Raw genomic sequence first — 23,048 nt, 5'->3', positions numbered from 1 at the left:
AAATTAGAAAGATTTTGTAATCATGTGTTCAAGACAGCTGTTGAGTGGATTAATTAGAAAGTCTTAATAAGGGCAACGAAGGTAGAAAGTACTATTTAAGTGCATCAATGTTTTGTGTGTATGTTCATTTCCAGTTGCTGCTCTATTTTAGTGTAAACAAAAAAGAAGCTAAAATCCTTCACTGTTGTTCTATTGTTGAAAGCGTAATAAAGAAAGGCCAAAGTTGTTGAAATACTCTGCAGAGAAAAGAAGGCTCCCCCTAATTCTGGAACTGGATGAACTTGGGCCAAATCAGTGCCAGAAACTCATAATATTAATCTAAATTCTGTTTTCACAACAATAAGTTAAAGAAGAAGAGCTGGTTTTTACACCCCGTTTTTCTATACCTTAAAGGAGTCTCAAAGCAGCTTACAATCACATTTCTTTCTTCTCCTCACAACAGTCACCATGTAAGGTAGGTGGGGCTGAGAGAGTTTTGAGAGAACCGTGACTGGCCCAAGGTCACCCAGCAGACTTTATGTGGAGGAATGGTGAACTGGACCTGGTACATGTAGAAAACTTTCTGATAGTTTTCTAAAAGTATCGTCCCTGAACTTCTGTTAAGTAAGAATTGAGAAAGAGGAGACAAGTATACCTAGTGCATAATGTTTTAACCAATGGTTCCAAAATTGTGGGTTCTGTCTCCCCCAGAGATCATCAGAATATCAGGCCTGTCAACTTTTCCTCACACCTTTTGGGTAGAATCTATTTGGAAAGTTCTGCCTGTCATTCAATTTGCTCTTTAAGCTCATCACTTTCACCCACTCAGCCCATAATTTGAACATCTTCTTTAAAATGAGTCTCAACCCAGCTTGTTCCTCAATATTTGAATAAAGTGACCATTTTTTTATTGGGCACCAGTGAAACTACTGCACAAAAAACACAGTGGGCTTCATTTCTGCATCAGGATTCCAACAGACTGAAACATTTATCCAGTTTGTTTGTATCCCACACTTTCTCCAAGGAGCTCAGGTTGACATACATGGTTCTCCCTTCCTCAGTTTAACCTCAGAATAACCCTATGACCATGGTGGCAAGCCTCCAGATGTTCATGGACTACAGTTCCCATCATCCCCTGCCAGCATGGCCAATTAGCCATGAACATCTGGAGTCCCATAGTCCATTAGTAGTCCATGAACATCTGGAGTGCCATAGGTTCGCCACCACTGCCCTATGAGATAGGTGAGGCTGAAAGAGAGTGAATGGCCCTCCTTTTCCTCAAATGCTGTACTATCCCGGTACATACTGTGTGCTTCATGGCCAAAACAGGAAATTAAACTGGTTTTTTTAACCTCCAGCTTAACACTGGCCACTTTCTGCACAACACAAATAAAATATTTTGAGGCAAAAATAAAATGTTTCATCCATGGAGTTCCATGTGGTTTTTAGCCCAAAACATTTTATTTCCTGCTTGAAAACTTTTCATTTGTATGCTGTTCACTGACAATTTGTAAAAAACGTTTTCACTTGCTGTGTGATCTCTTTAAAGCTTTGAAGCTTCGTAGCTACAAATCTAAGGAGTTGTTTTAAAAAATACACAGAACAACCACAAAATTGTTGAACAACCAGGAAGCATTTTCAAGGGGATGAGTGTAGACAAATGGGTTTTTTTGAAAATGTTTGCAAAATGTTTTTCAGGGGCTGGTGCAGAAAGAGCCATTCTAGCCACTACCCCACATTGACTCTCTGCAGATCCACCAGATCAGCAATTCTGTAGTAATTCATTCCAGCCTTGTCCTACCCCAGAGGTCTGCAACCTGCGGCTCTCCAGATGTTCATGAACTACAATTCCCATCAGCCCTTGTCAGCATGGCCAATTGGCCATGCTGGCAGAGGCTGATGGGAATTGTAGTTCATGAACATCTGGAGAGCCACAGGTTGCAGACCCCTGTCCTACACTGTCCCCCTCTGTATATCTATATAGATCTAGACATTCATTTAGGAAATGTATAGCCCACCTCTCCAAAGTCCTGTTCAAAGTGGCTTATAAGTAAAAACAATACCATAAAATCATTTAAAAATACCATAAATAGTTTTAAAAAGCCATTACAAACAGCATGAGCATTTTAAAAATATCCATAAAACAGGTTTCAAAACAAAATCAGGCATTAAAACAGCTAGATAGATAAACGTTAGTTAAAAGCCTGGATTAAAAAAAACTGTTTGGGCCTGGTGCCTAGAAGACTATGTGGTAGGTGCCGGGCAAGCCTTGAGGGGGAGAATATTTCAAAAGTGAGGCGCTGAGAACTGTGTAACACACACACATAGAATTCTCACTCCAGATTAATCATAGCATGGGATAGTCTCCTTTTGGGAAAGCTCTATCTGTTCTTGAAATGATTTGCTGAAGTGGATGAAATGGATGAAGCATGACAAGTCAAAGATATTTAAATATTGAATTCTGAAGGGAATAACAGATTGTAGAAGGTGGGTGGTGGGAAGACTTGGAACATATCAATGCTGTCTGTTCTTAACGGCACGAAGAAAGCAAAAGGTCGAAGGTTTAAGTAACAGTATCCTGTTTTCTTCTGGGGGGTAAAAAAAAACAGTAAACATTTTGACTCTGAGAATTCAAGATGTGTTCACTTGCAGCCAGAGAAAGAGAACTCAAAGGAGGCAAGTTCTCATGCCAACAAACTAAGGCTCATTCCGCACATGCAGAATAATGCACTTTCAAACAGCTTTCAGTGCTCTTTGAAGCTGTGCGGAATAGCAAAATCCACTTGCAAACAGTTGTGAAAGTGGTTTATTTTGCGTGTGCGGAAGGGGCCTAAGCTTCTTTTTTCTGCCTGAGCTGCATTTTGCACCAGTAGAGAGCTCAAGCTGACAGGGCACCATCTGGGGCTAGCATCTGAACCTGCTTTCGAAAGCACAGCTTAAAATGTCTGAAATCATACAGAAGGAAGTGCCATTTAGCATCTGTAGAGTGATCTTCCGGAACCACTTCTGGAACCACCAGACAACTGGGTGTATAATGCGACTTCCAAGCTGTCTCGAGTCTCAATAGCTGTTAATTTAGTAATCAAGCAGTTTGGAAGACAAACGATTTGCCCCAAGCAAAAGGTCGCAATAACTGCAGGATTCTCTCAAACGGTATATGCTACAGCGTCAATCACATGCAACCAGATGGACTTTCTTAGGCTCAGTTTGCCATCCTGATTTCACCTCATCTGAGCATACGATACCAGCTGCTGTGCTACCATGTCCCCATTGTAGACAGGAAATTAATCCATATTTCAAAGCACTAAACATTTCAACTGCTCTCATGTATGGCCACATAGTGTGTACATTGTAGAACATGTTCTTTCTCTGACCTTCTTTACACAAGGCACGCATGCACACACACAAAAGGGAAGCGAAACATGCCCAGGCAGAAATCAAATTATCTTAATCCACAGTTCAGAGAACAGTTGAAAAAAGAAAGAGGAAGAGAAACTAAAGGTTAAACTCAGCGAAGTTCCTCTGGTACAGGAAAACAAGCTTGCAACACTCTGAAAACTAGATTACAAAATAAGAATTTATGAAAATGCAAGCAAAATTATTAAGCAAAAAAGCATGAGTGAAATAGCACCTTCAAGGTCAACAAAGTTCTATTCTGGGTACAAGATTTTGTGTGCACGCACACTTCTTCAGATACACAGGTGCCCATCTGAATCCACACAAGCAAAATTAAACAATGCTCCATTGCTAAAGAGCACTCAAAAATACTCCAGAAGATTTAAGACCCAGCCTGCCTGTTATTTTGCCAGCCTTTCTCTCCTTCAGCATCTCTCCATTGATATGTAGCTGTAATGCAATATAATCTCATTAATATTTTTGCCACATAAATAGCAGCCCGTATAGTGAGAACAGGGGACAATGTGATGAAGCGAACACAGCGCCATATCATACATTTTTAGAAATTATGTATTACCAAGGAAATATAGCAGGAGATTTAGGAGAAGGAAATGCTTTCTCATGTTTCCTCAGCGTGTAGTTTAAATATCAAATACTCTTTAATTCTTTCCTTCGTGTGCAAAAGAAAACAACTGCGGTTAATTTGCTACTTGAACAGAAAAAGGTGCTGTGTTGCTTTTCTCAATTATTTTCTATAACTGTTGCAAGTAACTGAGAATGCAACAAGTTTGAAAAGTGGTTTACTCAGTCCAGAATGTATACACTTTAAGGTGAGCTTACAACTGGATTTGATGCCTTTGTTTTCCTCTATATAGTGAATCTCATCATCCACATGTAAAAGAGAATGCCACACTGATTTTTAACAGAATATCAATGACCACAGATAAAATTTACACTGGCATAGTTTTGAGGGACCTTGTTGCTAAAAATAGACATTGCGTTTCCCTATATACCACTCAGAGAAAGAGAAGCAAAAAAATATAGATGCAGGGCCACTCCCTATGAGAACATGATGATGTACATTATGAGAGCAATTCAGTGGGGCATATTCCCAGGAAAGTGTGGTTGCAAATACTGTCAACATAATGCATCTTTAGAGTACATACAGAAGAAGTTATCCTTTGCTTGTCGCCAGCAGAAATAAAAGGACTGCATAGCTTTGGCATAAGCACAGTGGAAACATAAATATAAGAAATGGTGGCAGACAGAAGTAGGCTTCCAGATTCAGAATTATTTACCCCACAAGACAGCCCTCATCTTTCAAACACCCAGGGAACAACAAATACCACTTGTTCTTAAATTTTGGTCTTGGGTTTGCAGTAGACCTTGGAGCATTCCTGAAAATCAAGGAAATGTTGAGGAGATGGGGGTTCCTTAGAAGTTTTTACTATGAGCTGAAGAGGCAAACCACAAAATTGCTTTGAACTGCAGCAGCCTAAGTGACTACAATGGAAACATCAAATATTCCATGGAGTCTATAAATATTTCTCCCTGCATAATGGGACCATGGCCACAGGATAAATGAACTTGCCATACCACTTTTTGAGCATCGTTCATTGTGGAGGCCATAAAATAAGAAACTGTGGCAGTAAACAGAAAATGTTCAAACCAAAATGATAATCCTCAATACAATAAAGTTTAAGAACCAGTTTCCTTCATATTGAATCCAGACTGGCAAAAGGATATTCGCTGGATAATATATCAGAAACCAGACATAGTTTCCAAGTACTGGCGATGAAACTGATTATTTATGATTTGTATGTTTCCTTTTCTCACAGATCCATTGCAAGACTTTGCTTTCACTCTTGACAGTTGTTCTGGTCTGACCAGTGAAAGTGTTACCATCAGGGCAGCAACAGTTTTAAGTAAGTATAAAATATATTTTACCATGACTGTATACAAGACATAATTACAAATGTGCACATTTTACTTAAATTATTGATGAAAACCAAGAGATGAAATTCTCAAATGTGGATGATTTACCTCAGAAAAAAGGATCACAGGCCGGAATTTGGACCTAATGCACTTAATAGTTAAAATTGGCTCACATCCTTTTCATCATCACATTTAGCAATAAGTGACATGTGCAAATAACCACTGCAGATCAAACACTACAGAGAAGTGATATGATGTGATACAGAAATCCTGAGTCGCTCTTCAATTAACGCTTAGTCTACATGCACAGCACAGTGGCGGGAGTAAGCCCTGCAGGAGTACACATGGTTGTATGATTTTGGACTGTCACTGAGGGAAATTACTTTTTTTTGTTAATGCTCCCTCACAATAAAAAGACTTTCCAAGTATTAGAAAACTAGCAGAACAGACCTGTCTTTCCTTGACAGGAGTGTTATAAGTGAGTGTTCAAAAAAGGGCAATCAACATGCGGCCTGAAATGGAAGAGCTAAAATGGAAGAGCCTGAAATGGAAGAGCTCGTATGATACCTTTGGGAAACAGGATTCGCAAGGCTTTGTTATTGTCTACGGGTGGGGGGAGTGAAGGAGTTATTCCATTTTCCCAGATTGCCTGCCCAATGCAGACCCTCTCCTTCCACGCTCAGTATCTGATTCACTCTCTCCGTAACAGTTGCAGCCACCAGCTAGTCAATTTCTGGGGCATTTTTTTTTAAAGTAAGGGTTTTCCGGGACGCCAATTTCATGTAGCAATCGCTCTTTTAAATTAAATTAATATTTTAGAGTTTATGGGGCTGAGTTCTTAATGTTAGGTATTTATTGGTTGTTATTTACTTGCCCCTCTTGTTATTGTATTTTATGTTGATGTTGTACACTGCCCAGAGCCCAAATTGAATAATAATAATAATAATAATAATAATAATAATAATAATAATAATAATAATAATAATAATAATAATAATAATAATAATAATAATAATAATAATAATAATAATAATAATAATAATAATACCTCGGCCTCTTGGTGAGGCTCGAATTGTAATGAAGGCCAACAATCAGCTAAAGATCTGGCAGCTGTGAAATCTACAATAATAATAACCAGCTAAAGATCTGGCAGCTGTGAAATCTACAATAATAATACAACTTCCTAGGCCTCTGGGTGAGGTTCGAATTGTAATGAAGGCCAACAACCAGCTAAAGATCTGGCAGCTGTGAAATCTACAATAATAATAACCAGCTAAAGATCTGGCAGCTGTGAAATCTACAATAATAATACAACTTCCTAGGCCTCTGGGTGAGGCTCGAATTGTAATGAAGGCCAACAACCAGCTAAAGATCACAGCAGCTGTAGAAATCTACCCCAATAATACAACTTCCCTATGAGCCTCTGGGTGAGGTTGAATTGTAATATGAAGGCCAACAACCAGCTAAAGATCTGGCAGCTGTGAAATCTACAATAATAATAACCAGCTAAAGATCTGGCAGCTGTGAAATCTACAATAATAATACAACTTCCTAGGCCTCTGGGTGAGGCTCGAATTGTAATGAAGGCCAACAACCAGCTAAAGATCTGGCAGCTGTGAAATCTACAATAATAATACAACTTCCTAGGCCTCTGGGTGAGGTTCGAATTGTAATGAAGGCCAACAACCAGCTAAAGATCTGGCAGCTGTGAAATCTACAATAATAATTTTCATCCTGGGGACATTTATGAATCTTCTACTACCTTGGCGCTGAAATGCTTGGCTCTGCAGCCACATCTTCCTCATTTCTCTTGCTGGTTCCCATTGGATCAGCATGCCTCCTTAGTTGCTTTGTGAGAGTAGGATTAAGGACTGCCTCCTCTGCTCTCTTGTCCCTTTTGGTTAGTGTGGAGCAAACTTGATGGAGCATGGTTAGTAGAAATCAAACCAACCATACTCGAAATGAAAGGAAACTTGTTGAAAAAATAAAAAGAGCGCACCATATATGCAGACACAAGTGACTGAACAAGGACAAAAGAAAAGGTGGTAAAACTGCAGTCCTCTTGACCCTAACTCTAACATACTCAACAGAATGGGAAATTAGAATAGGCTAATAATTCTTGGGTTTGCAAGTATTAGAAATCCTCCTTTGCCTTGTTTCAGTATGTTGGGGATCTCCTCAGCCATGCATGCTCAAAATGGAGTCCAGGTTAACATGTGAGCCAGCGTGGTATAGTGGTTAAGAGCAGGTGGATTCTAATTTGGAGAACCAGGTTTGATTCCCCACTCCTTCACCTGAGTGGCAGAGGCTTATCTGGTGAACCAGATGTGTTTCCTCACTCCTACATTCCTGGTGGGAGACCTTGGGCTAGTCACAGTTCTTCAGAACTCTCTCAGCCCCACCTACCTCACAAGGTGTCTGTTGTGGGGAGAGAAAGGGCAAGGAGCTTGTAAGCCACCTTGAGTCTCCTTACAGGGGAGAAAGGTGGGGTATAAATCCAAACTCCTCTTCTTCCACTAGTAGTAAAAATAGCAAAACGGCAAAAACAGCTTCTTCCTCGGATCTAAAGGTTTTATAGTTGCCCCTCTCCCACTCCCTTTGTAGACCCCCTTTCTTTTCCTGCCCCAAAATGAAGGTATGGCCTAGAAGCCAGCTCCATGGGGCCCAAGGAATGGCAGGAAACTCTCGTGGCCTGGTCAGAAAGAGAAATGACTGGAAGAGATGTGCCATCGGGGAAGTGGGACCTGGCTCCCATATTTAAAGCCTTGCAGTCGGAGAGCTGGGCGAGTAGCAAGAGGAGTAGCCAAGATACAGGCCAAGTAAGTCAGCAGTGGTAGCAATTGAGGAAAGGACCAGGAATCCTTGGAAGACAACAGGACACGGAAGGCCTAGAAGAAAGGTCAGGAGCACTGGTGGGGCTGGCAATGAAAACAGGGAGCTGGAAGAAGCTGGGGTCAGCAAAAGAGTGAACTCCAGAACAGGACAGAACCAGAGTAAGAGCAAGTGGCAGGGAAAAGAGCAAGCCCTGTCCTTGGAGGATGAGCTGGAAGAGATGTCCTTGGAGGATGTCCTTGGAGGATGAGCTGGAAGGGATGGAAGAGAAGTCCCCAGACTATGTGAGACAATGGGAGGGGATGATTAAAGGCCAGCCCCAAAAGCCAAGAGGGGGCAAGGGATGAGAATCAGGAGAAGCAATTGTTCTCATTAGGAAAGCATAGAGGTGTAGGGGTGGGCTTAGAGTCCAAGCACTGCTAAAACTTGTCTGGGTGATTGGATGTAACAGAGAGGATCTGTAGCCTGAGAGGGTCACTCCAACACACAAGCACATAGGATCTCTGGTCTGAGTCCACAGTAAGAAATGACAGAAGGTTCGTCCTTCTCTTTTGACCTCCCAAGCTCTGTAGCTCTAGGTCTGACTATGAGTGAGCTGTGATGTTGCCTATTGTCCTTCTCCAGGCCACAGCCATCTTGGATAATTTCATGATTTGCATGTGAGTCATATTCTCCTCTCTTTCTCCTTCCTTCCTGCTAGCCAGATAAAGACTCCTCATAATTTCTGAGTCTATACACAGTGCAGACCTGTAGAAGAGAAGGAGAAAGGTGGCTTGCAAGCCCCATTTCCCCACAAGTATTATGGAGGCCTTATATCTGTGGCATCATTACTAAAAAGTTGATAATAATGCCTGGTAAAGCACGGTAGGTTAGCAATTTGTTCAAGTTCATGTGCGTGGAGGTGGAGGCAATAGGCTGGTCATCTGACACAGGAATGCTGAGTAACTTCGTCACTCCCATATGGGCAGAAATGATGAAGGCTTTTTAGTCCCATTTCCCCACAAGTCCTTATATCAGTACTGCCATTATTAAGAAGTTGGTCAAGACAGATGGCACATGAACATGGAAACCTACATGGACTGCCCCAAGGATCAGCAAGAGCCGCAAGTAGTTGCTAGGCAACGTTCCCTGCTAGGCAACATTCCTTTTCTCTCTTCCTCGGACACCAGAACAAGCAGCAATATCAGCCACAAGACGGGGGAGAACATGAGAAAAGATGGATAATTAACTCCCAAGCAACAGGTGTGTTTTCCTTGATGTATTCATAGCCTAAAGTTTAGTAATCAGGTATTGCTCTGTTGCATCAGCAACTCAGTATTTATACCAGGCCTGGCAAATTCGTCAGTTTCATACACTGCTAATTACAGGGGTTCACGCTGTGTACCTCAGTTCTCTTATGCACCTGAAGAGATTCTAAAGGATCTCTAGCTCAGGATCAGCTACAACGTTTTGATTGATCATTGTTGTCTGCTAATGTTTGCTATTTGCCTGTGTGTCAGGGATTGGGAATAGACAGCATAATCTTAAATTTGATACGGATGAGAGCTACAAAGAAACTTAAGGGGAAAAAGAGCCAAAAACATCTGATGTAGGGACCTTAATAATGTGCTGCAGACTAGAGTGTTAGCTTTCAACTCTGTAGTTTTTAAGGTCCTTGCATCAATCCAAATTTGATCCAATCCAAATTTGATCCATCCCTCTGATGGCCAATATAGGCAAAAATAGCCAAGAAGAGAAAAAGTTTGTAGTAATGTTCTTTCTCCCACTCTCCTCTTCCTCCGTGTTGCTCTTCCTCTCTTCCCTAGTTAAATTCACAAGTCTAGCAAATATTTTTATGCTACTTATTTCATCTGTCAGTCAACTAGACTCCAAGCCAGCCTTTCCAGGAGGCTGGGTTTTTTTTTATATATAGATCAACTATTCGCAAACATTCCTCTGGCTTTGTAGCAATCGAATTGATTTAATGAACCCATCCAAGTCCCAAGTATTCAGGAATATCCAGAGGATGTAAGGCACTTTATTGGGAACAAAAAGTAGGGTCTTTCTCTCTCCTTTTTTAAAAAGCAAGCAAGCATTGTGATAATTGCTTTGATTTCCATACAGTTGCTATCAATAAGTCACACCTCACTCTCTCTACTACAGGATATAGCATCAAGGAACTCTTTGTAACAGTAAGTCTCACCATGACTAGCAAGAGCATGCCGGTGTTTTCAAAACAACTCTGTGAGCGCGATCATCCAAACTTGAGTTTCTGTGGAAAAAAGAAAGGAGGTAATTGATTTTCTACATACCTGCTAAGTTCCTGACTACTGGATGTAGTAAGCAGGGTGTCAGGTGAATAGTTGGAACTCTCCTAATATTCTAATTATACTAACACAGCAAGTTCTTCTCACTGATCTGTAGTTTGCATAAAGCATGTGGCTAGTATTCTCTTCATAACTACAGGAAAGATCTGCTTCAAGCCCCAAGGAAGAAAGGAAGAGGGGGAATTCAAGATCATCTCTAGAACTCATTGCTGGCTAAAATAAAAGTTCTACAAAAAGAAGGCTCTGGGTATTAAGGCCAAGACAAACGATGTCGAATAGGAAGCTTAGTCCATTTGCAAAACGCCCACCTTCAGTGTGCATAGATAAGGATGAGGCTCAGTCATACAGCATCTGCTTTGTGTACAAAAATCCCAAATCCAACCCCTGGCCTCTCCTTTTACAAGGACCATGTAGCAGGTGTTATAAAAGATGTCAGTAAAGAAACTTTACACCAAATGAAGGGTTCAAGTGCTGACAGTAAGAGCATCAAACAACATCCCAATACAGAAACCATCAACGGCAAATGCTATACAAACTTTAACATCAGAAGAACAAACAACAAATGCCTGTACCAGGGCTTACTACTAAAGCCTGTACTGGGGCTAACTAATAGTACTCAAAAAGACAACACCATCTTAAGACAAAGTACCTCTACTAGTCATAAATATTGCAGCCAAAGTGCAACTGTCTAGAAACAATCTTTAGACATATCTTGCTAATGCTGCATATGCAAGAATGGGCTTTTGTGGTTTGTTCTTCTGGTAATAAACTTTACATAGCATTTAAATTTGATGGTTCCTGTATTGGGTTCAGTGCATGTTGATTTGATGCTCTAGCTGAGACAACTGCTGCTAATCAGAGTAGGCAACACTAATCTTGATAGACCAATTTTTATTTTGTTTATTTATTAGGTTATGCCCTACCCTTTCCAGCCCAGACCAGGCTCAGGGGAGCTAACAGTACTAACAATCATAATGCATTAACTGATACATTAAAACAATCATAAACATATATCTATATCTATCTTTATTTCTAACTGTATCTAGATAACTATATCTATATAGATAGAGATAGATATGCTGTAGATGTGGTGGCGAACCTTTGTCATTCCAGATGTTATGGACTACAATTCCCATCAGCCCCTGCCAGCATGGCCAATTGGGGCTGATGGGAATTGTAGTCCATAACATCTGGAGTGACAAAGGTTCGCCACCACTGTGCTATAGTACAAAAACCTTAAAATTCAAATCAACCAAACTAAAAGGGCACCCCAACAATGATTCCTTCATTACACAGATTGTTCTAGATGAGGGAAGGGAAAGGAGCTTCTATAAATCATTGCTGCCCTCAACTGCTGCCCAGTGGAACATTGCTCCCCAGTGGAACATCTGTTTTATAGACCTTGCGGAACTGAGCCAAGTCCCGCAAGATCCAGGTCCCATTCAACAAAGGGTCTTTCCCCACTTACCTTAAGCCCCGCGCTACTTGAGGAGAGTAGCACAGGGTCCCCCGGCACTCCCCACGACAGGGGCGGCGACAGCGCAGCCGCCCTGACGCTGCCGCTGTCACGCCCCCTCCGCACGCGGCATCCCTGGGGCTCTTGCAAAGGGCGCCTTTTGATTACCCCGTGCAGAGCATGGAGTCGTGGGGATGCCCGGGCACGTACCTGGGATGCCGCGTGCTGAGAGAAGCGTGGTGCATAGGGGGGATCAGGGTGAGTGGGGAAACGCCCAAAGATTTCCACCAAGCTAGGACCAGGGCCTGGGTTGAGAACAGCCTGATGTTTCTTGGCCATAGACCCCCCAGAAGATTGTTATTAGCTGAGTGTAATGCTCTCTGGAAGGTGTAGCAGGAGAGGCAATCCCAAAGGTACAATAATCCCAGAATGTTTAGGGATTTAAAGGTCAATACCTTACATCTGATTTGGTACTCAGTCTGGAACCAGTGCAGCTGGCGGAGCACTGGTTGTATATGTACTCTCCAAGCGGCCCTAAGCAGAATTACCCCCTTCTAAGTCCATTGAGGTCTCCTTAGGATGGCACTGTTTCTTTCTTTTCAAGTCAGAAACATGCTATGACGTGGTGGATGTGGCTGCCTGCTATAAAGCAAACTGCTATCAGTACATATTTCCATTTTTCCTGCATGTGCAAAAACATGTAGAGAGCGTGCCACAAATGAAAAATGAGCATCTCTTGGCAGAAAATGACCCAATCACACATAAAGGCACTAAGCTTCTTCTTTGCCACAATTGGTTCTTAATCAGATGTATAATAATTAATTGACTTCTCATACATTGCTATGAGTTCCATGACTGTGCAACAGTTCGTCTACTAAGATGGCCTCTGAGGAATTACTAGCACATTTTTACATGGAATAGAGATACTGCATAGAATAATAGACACAAACTGCCAGAGCAACCAATCATGCAAATTATGGAAGCCAGACTGATGAAAAAATTAAATTCCAAGACCTTTTCAATTGTATATTGAATTAAAGAGAAAAAAAATAAAGGCGCCCACAGATCTCACTGGAAGGCTGTCTGACTCTGATGAAATGCTCAATAAGAACTTGTAGAAAATACATTATACAGAGTAGGAGTCCAGACCAGCCACAACACAAACTGCTGCTTACATATTAAATCACAAAGCCAAATTCTTTGGGGGCTTTGCAAGTCCTTAATCTTAGCAAGGCAGGAAAATCGTTTTCTCTAACTGAAGTATATTATGATATAAAGCCATAGTTGATTGTATTAGATAATACCATATATCTTAATATAGACACTGTTCCCGTATGCCAGTAAGCTCTTACCACCATGTTTTGAAGAACCACTTTCTCTTTAACAAGATAAGGGCAGGGGACAGTTTTTGCATTTTTAAAGTATTCTTTGCACGGAAATTTTATTGTGTATTTCTATGGAATTTCGGAGGGGGGGGGCAGAGGTGGGATCCAGCAGGTTCTCACCAGTTCCCGAGAGTGGGTTACTAATTATTTGTGTGTGCCGAGAGGGGGTTACTAATTGGGTCCACTTTTCCATCTCCACACCCTCGCCTCCCCGAGAGGCATACTGCTTTTGAACGTGAAGGTTCCATATAGCAATTGCGACTAATAATGTAACTCCCTGAACTGGGTAATCCCTTTCAGGTACTGCAATTCATTGATTCTCAGCCTTTCGTACCTTTTATCTCACCAGTCTCTATAAAAGAAACTGTTTGTTTCACCATTGCTGTGTTCACATTTGTGAGTTGGGGCATTTTCTATAATCTGATGATGATTTAGAAATGACCTGGTGCAAAAAAAATTGGGGGGGGGGTCGTGGTGGGGTGGCTGCCCATGGGGGGTGCATCCAACTCAGGTTTTGGCCAGGGCTCAGGTTTGCCTAAGTACGCCTCTGCCCCCTTTGCTGAGGGGGGGGCTGGCGAGGGAACCTGTTACTAAAATTTTTGGATTGCACCACTGTCTATATCATTTCTAATATACTATTTCATTCTGCTGTTTTCTTTTAACTCTCAAATCCTCCAATTATTTCTCTTCTACCATGTTTTCTCAATAGGTAGTCTGTAAAAGGTTTCCAGTTTTCTACAAATTTCTCTATATTACTTCATTAAAATTGTTCGTTTTGCTATTTCTGAGTAGTCTGTGACCTGTATCCAATCTTCCTTGGTTGATATTTTTTTCCTCTCTACATTTCTAGGCATACAGTGTCCTTGCAGCAGTACACATATACCGTATAAGTCGACCCGAGTATAAGTCGAGGCACGTAATTTTACCACAAAAATCAGGGAAAACATTGTCTCGCGTATAAGTCGAGGGTGGGAAATGGAGCAGCTACTGGTAATAACATCACAGCATCACAAGCTTGATCGGGATGGGGTGGATGGGAAAGCTGACATTGCCCATGGATCACAGGATCCATGGGCAAAGGAGACTGGAGCACCCCTCTCTCTCTGAGAGGTAGCCTCTCAGACAGAGGGGCACTCCAGCCTCAGCTTTTGTTTGTTTGTTTTTTAAGCGGAGAAAGGGTCCCTTTCTCGGCTTAAAAAACAAAAAAGCAATGCCCTATCACCGAAATTTTTATCACCGAAATCCTACCCATCAAAGAAAAATTCAGCCTATTCCATCTCATCAAATCTTTCTTCACATCATTCCACACTTTTACTTCTTTTAAAATAACATACAATTCTTGTTTGTTAACCACACTCCCAAATACTTAATTTTTTTCCACCATGCATCCCAGTAATTGAGATAATCTAAGTTGTGATGCTTGATCCACATTTTGGTCAGTATCTTAGTTTTGTTCTTATTCAATCTAAATCCCGCCAAATCCCCAAATTATTTTATTTTTCCCAACAAACTTGCAACATTTTGTTCTGGTTCTTCTGGTATCATCACTAAATCATCTGTCAAGTCTTTCAGTTTATAATGCTGCTTACTCTCTTTCAGCCCCCTTATTTGGTCATCCCCTCTTATATTTCTATCAAGAATCACTAGGGTTAATATAAAAAGTAATGATAAGTCACATTTCTCAGACATTTCTCCATTTACAATTATTCTAGCACACTGTTTAGCATAAATTGCTTCTATAGCTTCACAAAGTTGTTTCCAAAGCCCATTTTTCTTAAAACCCTTAGCATAAACTGCCAAGAAATGTTGTCAAAAGCCTCCTCCGCATCCACAAAGAGCAGAGCCGCTTGCTTGTTGCTGTGCTTCTCATAATACTCCATCACATTCAATATTGTTTGAAGATTGTCTCTCAAAGGTCTTTTCGGCAAAAAAAAGCAAATTTGATCATCGCGTATGCCTTTTAACCTTTTTGCCAAGATTGCTGCAAATAGTTTGTAATAATTATTTAAAAGTGATATTGCTCTACAGTTTTCAATATCAGTTGAATCTTGGTCTTCTTGAGATATCAAGATTATATTGGCATCTCTCCACAAATCTAAAATCCTCCCTTTTTGTAAAATCCCACCCATATTTCAAGAACAGGTTCCATTAATACATTTGCAAAGGTTTTGTACTACAGTGCAGATAGTCCATCAGGCCCCGATAATTTATTCAGCTTTATCTGCTTCAAAACCTCTGTTAGTTCCAGAGGCATATTGTGGGGAAATGGCACCCGGGGACAACTCCTTCTCCAGGCGCCCCCCCCCCCCCCTGTGCTTTCAAAAGCCGGTTTTCAAAAGCACTGGCTTTCAAAAGACAGCAGGAAGGCAGGGGTGTGGGGCTTGGCGTACAGCTGCAGCACACATCATTTGGTCACTTGGGGGGGCACCAGGTGCCCCCCCCAAGTGGCCAAATGATGTGTGCTGCAGCTGTACATGACCAAAAGGCTTGCACCCATGGACGTGGGTGACCCCATGTCCCAATAGGCCGTACACCTCTGGTTTGTTCCATAGTTGAGATTGGGCCACTCATTATCTCTCTTTGTTCTTTGGAAAGTTGTGGTACATCTTATTTAGCTACGTACTCATCAGTGTCCTTTTCCTTTGATACATTACTTTCAAATAGTTTTGAATAATATTTGAAAAAGACAGTTTTAATTGTTTTCTCATCCAAAACTAGGTTCTCTTTCCATTGTATCTTTGTAATAATTCCGTTCTCTTTCATTTTTCTTAATTTTGCAACCAGCAATCTCCCTGGTTTACTGGCCCATTCAAAGGTCTTTTTGTTTAGCAAACTTTAGAGTTTGTTCTATCTCATTTGTTGTCAGCATGGATAATGGTTGCTGTAAGATCTTAACACTATACACAATCTCTTTATTATTTAGATATTTTTAAATTCCTGTTCTTTTGCCTTTATCAAGTCCAACACACCTTGAATTTTCTGTTCTGCCAATTTCTTGTTAACTGTATTTTGTTGAGTTAAGAATCTTCTCGGGTATGCTTTGCAGGTATCCCTCACAACATTTAGGTCTGTTCCTTTGTTAAGATTTAATTAAAAGAATTCTTGTAGTTTCTGTTGTTTTTCTTCAACAATATCTGGGTTTTTTAATAATGTCTCATTTAGTTTCCATCTAAATACAGAACTTTTCTATGTAACTATCAACGCATTGTGATCTGAGAATGTTTTAGGGCAAACCTCCATCTTTGATATGTTTAACAGACTCTAACAGATTTAGAGTCTGTTTTTTCTTGCACCCACTTGGATGTTGGAGATACAATGCAAAGAGTTTATCCATCTATCACATTTTTATTCCACCCTTGATCCAAAAAGATCAGAACACGTTACATGGTTTTGTTTTCCCATTTTACCCTCATAACAATCCTTTGAGGTTATTCAGGCTGAGACAGCATATCTGGCCCAAAGTGAGTTTCATTAACAGAGTGAATGTGAACCTAGAACCCCCAGATCCTTGTCCAATAAGCCACAGTGGCTGGCTGTGTATTCAAAAGATCTTGACTGGAGCAAAATCTTACACAAATTATTTCAGTAGACAGCTCTGCATAGGATTGCACATGTTATCTGTTCCTGTTTTACATAAGTGACAGATAATGCTAATTTTATAGAGTTGGTTTTAATGGAATCTGCATTGGAATGTTGTTAGGGGACTTTACAATGGAAATTTTACAAACCACTCATTTTCAGGCAATGCAGAAGGGTACAAATGCATGAAACAAACAAACATAGCTGCCAGTGTAATGTTTAGACATAAATAGTTTCTACCATTCCTGAGCTTTTCAACCTATCAGTGGTCTATTTGTTTTGCAGAACATATCTACTATGAAGGGGCTATTGCAACCAATATCCACACCATCCCTCAAGTAAGTTCTTGGTTTACTCACTGAAATGCAAATGCTAACCAGGTGGGAAAGCCACCAGCAGCAGTGCTGTGATTATGGTATGATTGTTGTGTCCTTATTTTGTAGTTGTACTCTATTAATAGCCGTAATTAGTAAAACCTTGCACTTCTGAATACATTACCACGTGCAGCCATTGCCTAATCCACCAGTTGAAGCAAGGTGAATGTGTGAACTGCTTGAGGTGACATGGCCATTCTACCACTGCCAAAACATTATCAGTCATGGTTTATTTATAAATGAAAGCCATCACATGGGGTTATGATCATCCAGTAAAGAACATGTATCTGATAACTAGCTTTAAAACAACTACCTTAGAAAGGAGCTGGCTAGATATCCAAGTCCTGTATCTTTTGTACCCGATCCATTGAGAATAAAACTGATGCTTCATAGAATTTTAGAATTATAGAGGTCCTAATGGCCATCTAGTCTAGACCCTGCTCTGTGCAGGACCAGCCTAGAGCATCCCTGACATGTGTTTGTCCAGCCGCTGCTTAAAGACTGCCAGTGAGGGTGAGCTAACCACCACCCTAGGTAGCTAACTCCACTGTTGAACTCTTACTGTAAGAAATTTTTCTTAATATTCCATCAGTGCCTTTAAGTCCGTAATTTTAATCTACTATTGAGAGTCCTATACTCTACTGCCAATGGGAACAGCTCCCTGCCCTCCTCTAAGTAACAGCCCTTCAAATACCGGTACTTAAAGGGAGCCGCCATGCACCTCCTCAACCTCCTCTTCTCCAGACTAAACGTTTTCAAGTCTCTCAGCCTTTCCTCACAGGGATTGGTCTCCACTCCCTGATGGTCCATTTCGCTCTCTTCTGTGCCAACTCCATTCTGTCTACAGCCTTTTTGAAATGAAGCCTCCAGAACTGCATACAATGCTTGTCAAGGTGCAGCCTGATAAATGCAGAGTACAGAAGGATTATGACATTTTGGGATTTGGATGCTATGCAGAGGTGGGATCCAACCAGTTCTCACCACTTCTCTAGAAGTGGTTACTAGTTTTTTCTGAGTGCCGAGAAGGGGTTACTAAAGCAACCTCCCTGCCCAATAGGGACTGGAGGTGCGTGTGTGCGGCGGCGCCACTGTTTGAATCCCACCACCATCGGAACCTGTTACTAAAATTTTAGGATCCCACCACTGATGCTATGCCTCTGTTGCTATACCCCAAGGTTACATTAGCCTGCACTATATCACACTGACTGCTCATATTTAACTTACAATCCACTAGTGCCCCCAAGATCTTGTTCACACACATTGCTACCCCATCCAGTAGGTGTGTTCCTCATTTTTTGTTACCCAGATGTAGAACTTGGCACTTATCCTTGTTGAACTGCATCTTATTCATACCTATCTTCTTTTTCTGCGTGTTCATATCTCACTGAATTCTATCTCTATCTTATGGTGAGTTTGCTGCTCCTCCCGATTTGGTACCTTCAGCAAATTTAATGAATAGTCCATCCACACCCACATCCAGATCATTTATAAAAATAGTGAAAAGCACCCAGCACAAAGCCCTGTTAACAAAGGGAGTGTTAGTTGAAGAAACTTTTAAATTAAGAGATTTGAAAGGTGTTGGGATTTTCCTCCAAATACAATTGGCTGATAGTTTTGCTGGAAGAGGAAAAATAACTCAAGGGCAGAAACCTGGCCAACTCTCAGGGGTAAGGACTGCGTTGTGAAGCTTTGAAATAATCAACCATCTTTGAAAGTATCACTAAAAAAATGAATATCTGCAGAGTCCACCTACCCAATGGAAGAGGCTCTTGGAAGTTGAGCTACAACCTTTATGAATTATCCTAACAAATAAACTTGAACAGTCAGTCAGGAAACTATCTGTGATTACTGCTCTCCTTCAAATACAACAAAGACTCCCTTTTTTCATTTCAGCGAAGATACACATGTGCAAACACATCCATACACAGATTAGTTCCCTCCACTGAAATGAATTATGAAAATCTTCTAAAGCAAGGGTGTTCTAAAGACACGCCCTGCTCTTAGAAACATTTCTGGATCAAATCACTTATCTGCAGAGTAAGGTGTTTTTTTTAAATTTTACATTCAATTAGCCTTAAATTCTGTAAGATTTAAGGAAAAGCGTAATAATCTAATATTAAAATAAGATCACAGAGAGAAGGGACAATGAGTCAATCACAGGAACTCCTCTCTTATTCTAATTATGCAGTAGCAGCTGAAAAAAAATTGCTGCTGCATGTAATTGAAATAATCAAATGTTATAATCTGCAAACCATTTATTTCAAAGATATGACACTGAGACCCCACTGAAATGTGTAGGTCAGAGGAAGCAGGTTGCAGCCAAGGCAATCCCAGTCTTATAACGTTTTCTATTCTGGCACCATACACAGAATTTCTCACTGACTTCCACCCACAGAATTGTTCATATCCTCTAGGGCCGTGGTGGCGAACCTTTGGCACTCCATATGTTATGGACTACAATTCCCATCAGCCCCTGCCAGCATGGCTAATTGGCCATGCTGGCAGGGGCTGATGGGAGTTGTGGTTCATAATATCTGGAGTGCCAAAGGTTCGCGATCACTGCTCTAGGGAATGTCTGGTAACAAAAGACATTGAATAAGCATAAGGCAAATCTTTCACACCCGGGGTCAACTAGAAACGCAAGTGAGTGCAGAGAGGTTGTAGGAAGCTTATTATTTATTCGATTTAATTTCAATATTCAAACATTATAGATAGATAAATAATGTGAAAGTGTAATTATTTATTAACAGTTCAAAGAGATCAACATAATTTATTCTATCATTAAAAGAGTTGATGATGTGTGTTGATTATAGACATATACATATAAATACACACACAGATAGATAGAGAGATATAGAAAAAGTATGTATATAATATATGGGGGTGTCATTTTGTACTTTTGCCCCCCTTCAAAAAAATGTTGATCCTGTCCAGATCTACTTCTCTACAGTCATCCACAAAAGCTGACTAATGATAACCAAATTCACCCAGTTTCTTTGGGATATTCCACAAGCTGCAGGGTAACAAAACTGAAATATGCCACTAAACAGAGGTGGGATCCAGCAGGTTCTCACAGGTTCCCGGGAGTAGGTTTCTAATTATTAGTGTGTGCTGAGAGGGGGTTACTAATTGGTGATTTTGCCACATGATTTTTGCCTTAGTTACGCCTCTCCTCTCAGTAGTAGCGCGCAGAGCTTGAAGCAGTCTAGCAGGAGGTGCACCGGCGTGCGTGGCAGCCTGCGCCTGCGTGCATTCATTTCCCACCCAAGGACCGCCGCAGCGGCTGCATCCTTGCCACAGCTCCGCCCAGGAATGCCCCGCCCCAGGAATGCCCGGCCATGCCCCCATCATGCCCCACCCAGCCCCATTGGTGCTGCGCCACAGTTTGAATCCCGCAACCATGGGAACCTGTTACTAAAATTTTTGGATCCCACCACTGCCACCACAGTTATCTTCACAAGCCTCCCACAGTCACTCCTGGCTCTCTGTGTGATCTCTTGTCATATTGCGTACTGCTTTTGAGCTAAATTTTGAAAATACCTTTCATGTGTGAAGAAGTCTCCACCTGCTCTTGCAAGGTGTGTGGACTTTCTGATTTCTAGGTCCGTGAACCCCTTTTTTTGGCCTGGATGAATTTTCTTAGTTCAGGATCTTATTACATGAGACGTAAAACATAAGTTTGGGTTGGGCTGTGGAACACTGTTCAGTGGCAGGATGAGCTATAGCCCCTCCCACACTGCTGTTTCAACAGCAAAAAAAGTGGTAGGTGGTCTTGCTGTTCAAAGCTGAATGGAATGGAATGGACAGAAGACTGAAGCCCTTCCGGTGATCACACCGTGCTCCACAGTTGATTTGCTCACCACCCCTTATTTTCAAGATAAGGCCAGAGCGGACATGAAATGTGACTTGTTTGGAGAAATCTCCAGCCCAACTTGCAATCCACATGTCCTGTAATGAGACCTTCAGCTTTGCCGACTGGAAATGTGCACCGCAGCCGGCTGTAATGAGATCGAAATCAGATCGCCAGAATTACACACTATACATTTTACTATGTAAAATAATAGATCAGTTGTTGCAGATTTATGCTGAGCTAACATTTTGCTATCCTTTTCTTGCAGGGAGACTTTAATGTAACAGTAGAGTTATTTAATGAAGACTGGCGCACCGTTGCTTGTACTAATTTCACCATAATGAGCCACTGAGACATCACCGCATCAGCTGAAAGTTTGGGGTTTTTTAAAGAGAAAAACTACACTGTTGTGGTGTGAAAATAACAGAACACAGAGGTTTAGGAACAATTACTGCTTAAGTTCAATTGCTTTTAAGGAAGCTGTAAAATCCTTATGTGTTAATTTGTTCTTCCAGATTCACTGCAGTATATTTAGCTTTAGTTTCCTAACACTCTGGTTCTTTTGATTAGATTTTTTTTGTTTAAGCGCAGCCATGTGGCAAGTCCATTAACAGTCATGATTCTTACAAGACAGATCTGGACTTGCCTTCAGACTGGAATTGGCCCGCATTGGTTGCAAAGCATCGTGCAGTAAAGAGCTAAGATATGCATTTGTTCTGGAAGCAAGCCTCAGAGCATCTTTATTGGGAAACGAGCATTATAAGAAAAGTGGCTCACACCCTAGCACTCCACTAAGCCAGGTCTGAGGCATGTTTAAGCCCAGCAAACTTTTCTTCAGAGACGTTGGGGGGGGATGGTGCCCAGGGCAACACCTGCTCCAGCCACCCCCACCCCACCCACTGCGTCCCACTGACCTTAGCCGGTAGGAGCCTGCCGTGGGCCGCCCCTTGGCCCAGCCAGGCTACTCTTTCAGCCAGCAGAGCCTCCACCGGCTGAAGGAGCAACCTGGCAGGGTGGGTCCAAGGGGAGGAGGGGGGCCCCCCACATGTTCCCATGAGTGCCCATGAGCGCTCCGCCTCTGCTTTCCTCCAAGGAAAGAAGCTCTTCTGCCAGATCAGAGTTCCCAAATTTTCCAGGCTGTCGACCCCTTGGCTCCCAAGCCACATTCTTAGTGCCCCCCCATAAAAATACATCTCTTTCAAGGACGTAGGTAAAGGGGGTTCCTGGGTTTAAACCTCCCATTACATGTCCAAAGCTCCGACCCCTGTTTGTTTTTTGTATTTTTAAAGTGTTTTTCAGTTTTTGGTCTGCAGGGGGTGCGGTTTTTAGGCTAACAGCACCAAAATTTCAGGAATTGTTTGGAAAACTCTCCTGATGATACCACCCAGGTTTGGTGAGGTTTGGTCCAGGGGGTCCAAAGTTATGGGGTGCCCCATCCTCCATTGTTTCCAATGGGAGCTAATAGGAGATGGGGGCTACACCTTTGAGGGTCCATAACTTTGGACTTCCTGAACCAAAGTTCACCAAACCTTGGTGATATCATCAGGAGAATCTCCTAAAGATACCCAGTAAGTTTGGTGCTGCTAGCTTAATAATTGCACCCCTGACAGCAGGCACACCCCAAATTTCCTTAGATTCTCCTTTTAAATCCACCCCCTTGGCACGGATTTAAAGGGAGAATCTGAGGTCCCCAGTTTAAACATTGAAAGTGATGCTGTTTCTGGGTGGGGGAGAATCCACCCCAAAACAGCATCACTTTCAATGTTGTCTTAACTGGGGACCTCAGATTCTCCCTTTACGGTGGATTTAAAAGGAGAACCTGGGCACCCTAGTTTAAACACCATTGAAAATGATGCTGTTTGGGGGTGGATTCCAGGATCACAGTGGCTGCCCATGCGGGGGGGGGGGGCACAAAACTCAGATTTTGCACTGGGCTCCATTTTCCCTAGCTATGCC

General features: G+C 41.7%; 1 protein-coding gene across 1 annotated transcript in view; it reads left to right on the top strand.

The window, feature by feature from the left end:
- The window catches only part of LY86 (lymphocyte antigen 86), a 32,881-nt gene extending 11,067 nt beyond the window's left edge, over positions 1-21,814 (top strand). Inside the window, exons 2-5 of the mRNA XM_048508137.1 lie at positions 5,214-5,300; positions 10,285-10,413; positions 17,154-17,206; positions 21,361-21,814. Of these exons, the coding sequence (XP_048364094.1) occupies positions 5,214-5,300; positions 10,285-10,413; positions 17,154-17,206; positions 21,361-21,444 (353 nt within the window). The 3' untranslated portion in view covers positions 21,445-21,814. The remainder of the gene's footprint in view (positions 1-5,213; positions 5,301-10,284; positions 10,414-17,153; positions 17,207-21,360) is intronic.
- The last annotated feature ends 1,234 nt before the right edge of the window (positions 21,815-23,048 follow it).

This window comes from Sphaerodactylus townsendi, linkage group LG09 (genome assembly GCF_021028975.2).
Source record: "Sphaerodactylus townsendi isolate TG3544 linkage group LG09, MPM_Stown_v2.3, whole genome shotgun sequence".
In the NCBI taxonomy this organism is placed as follows: domain Eukaryota; kingdom Metazoa; phylum Chordata; class Lepidosauria; order Squamata; family Sphaerodactylidae; genus Sphaerodactylus; species Sphaerodactylus townsendi.
The sequence above is the reverse complement of the archived record's forward strand: the minus strand, read 5'-3'. Positions and strand labels throughout refer to the sequence as shown.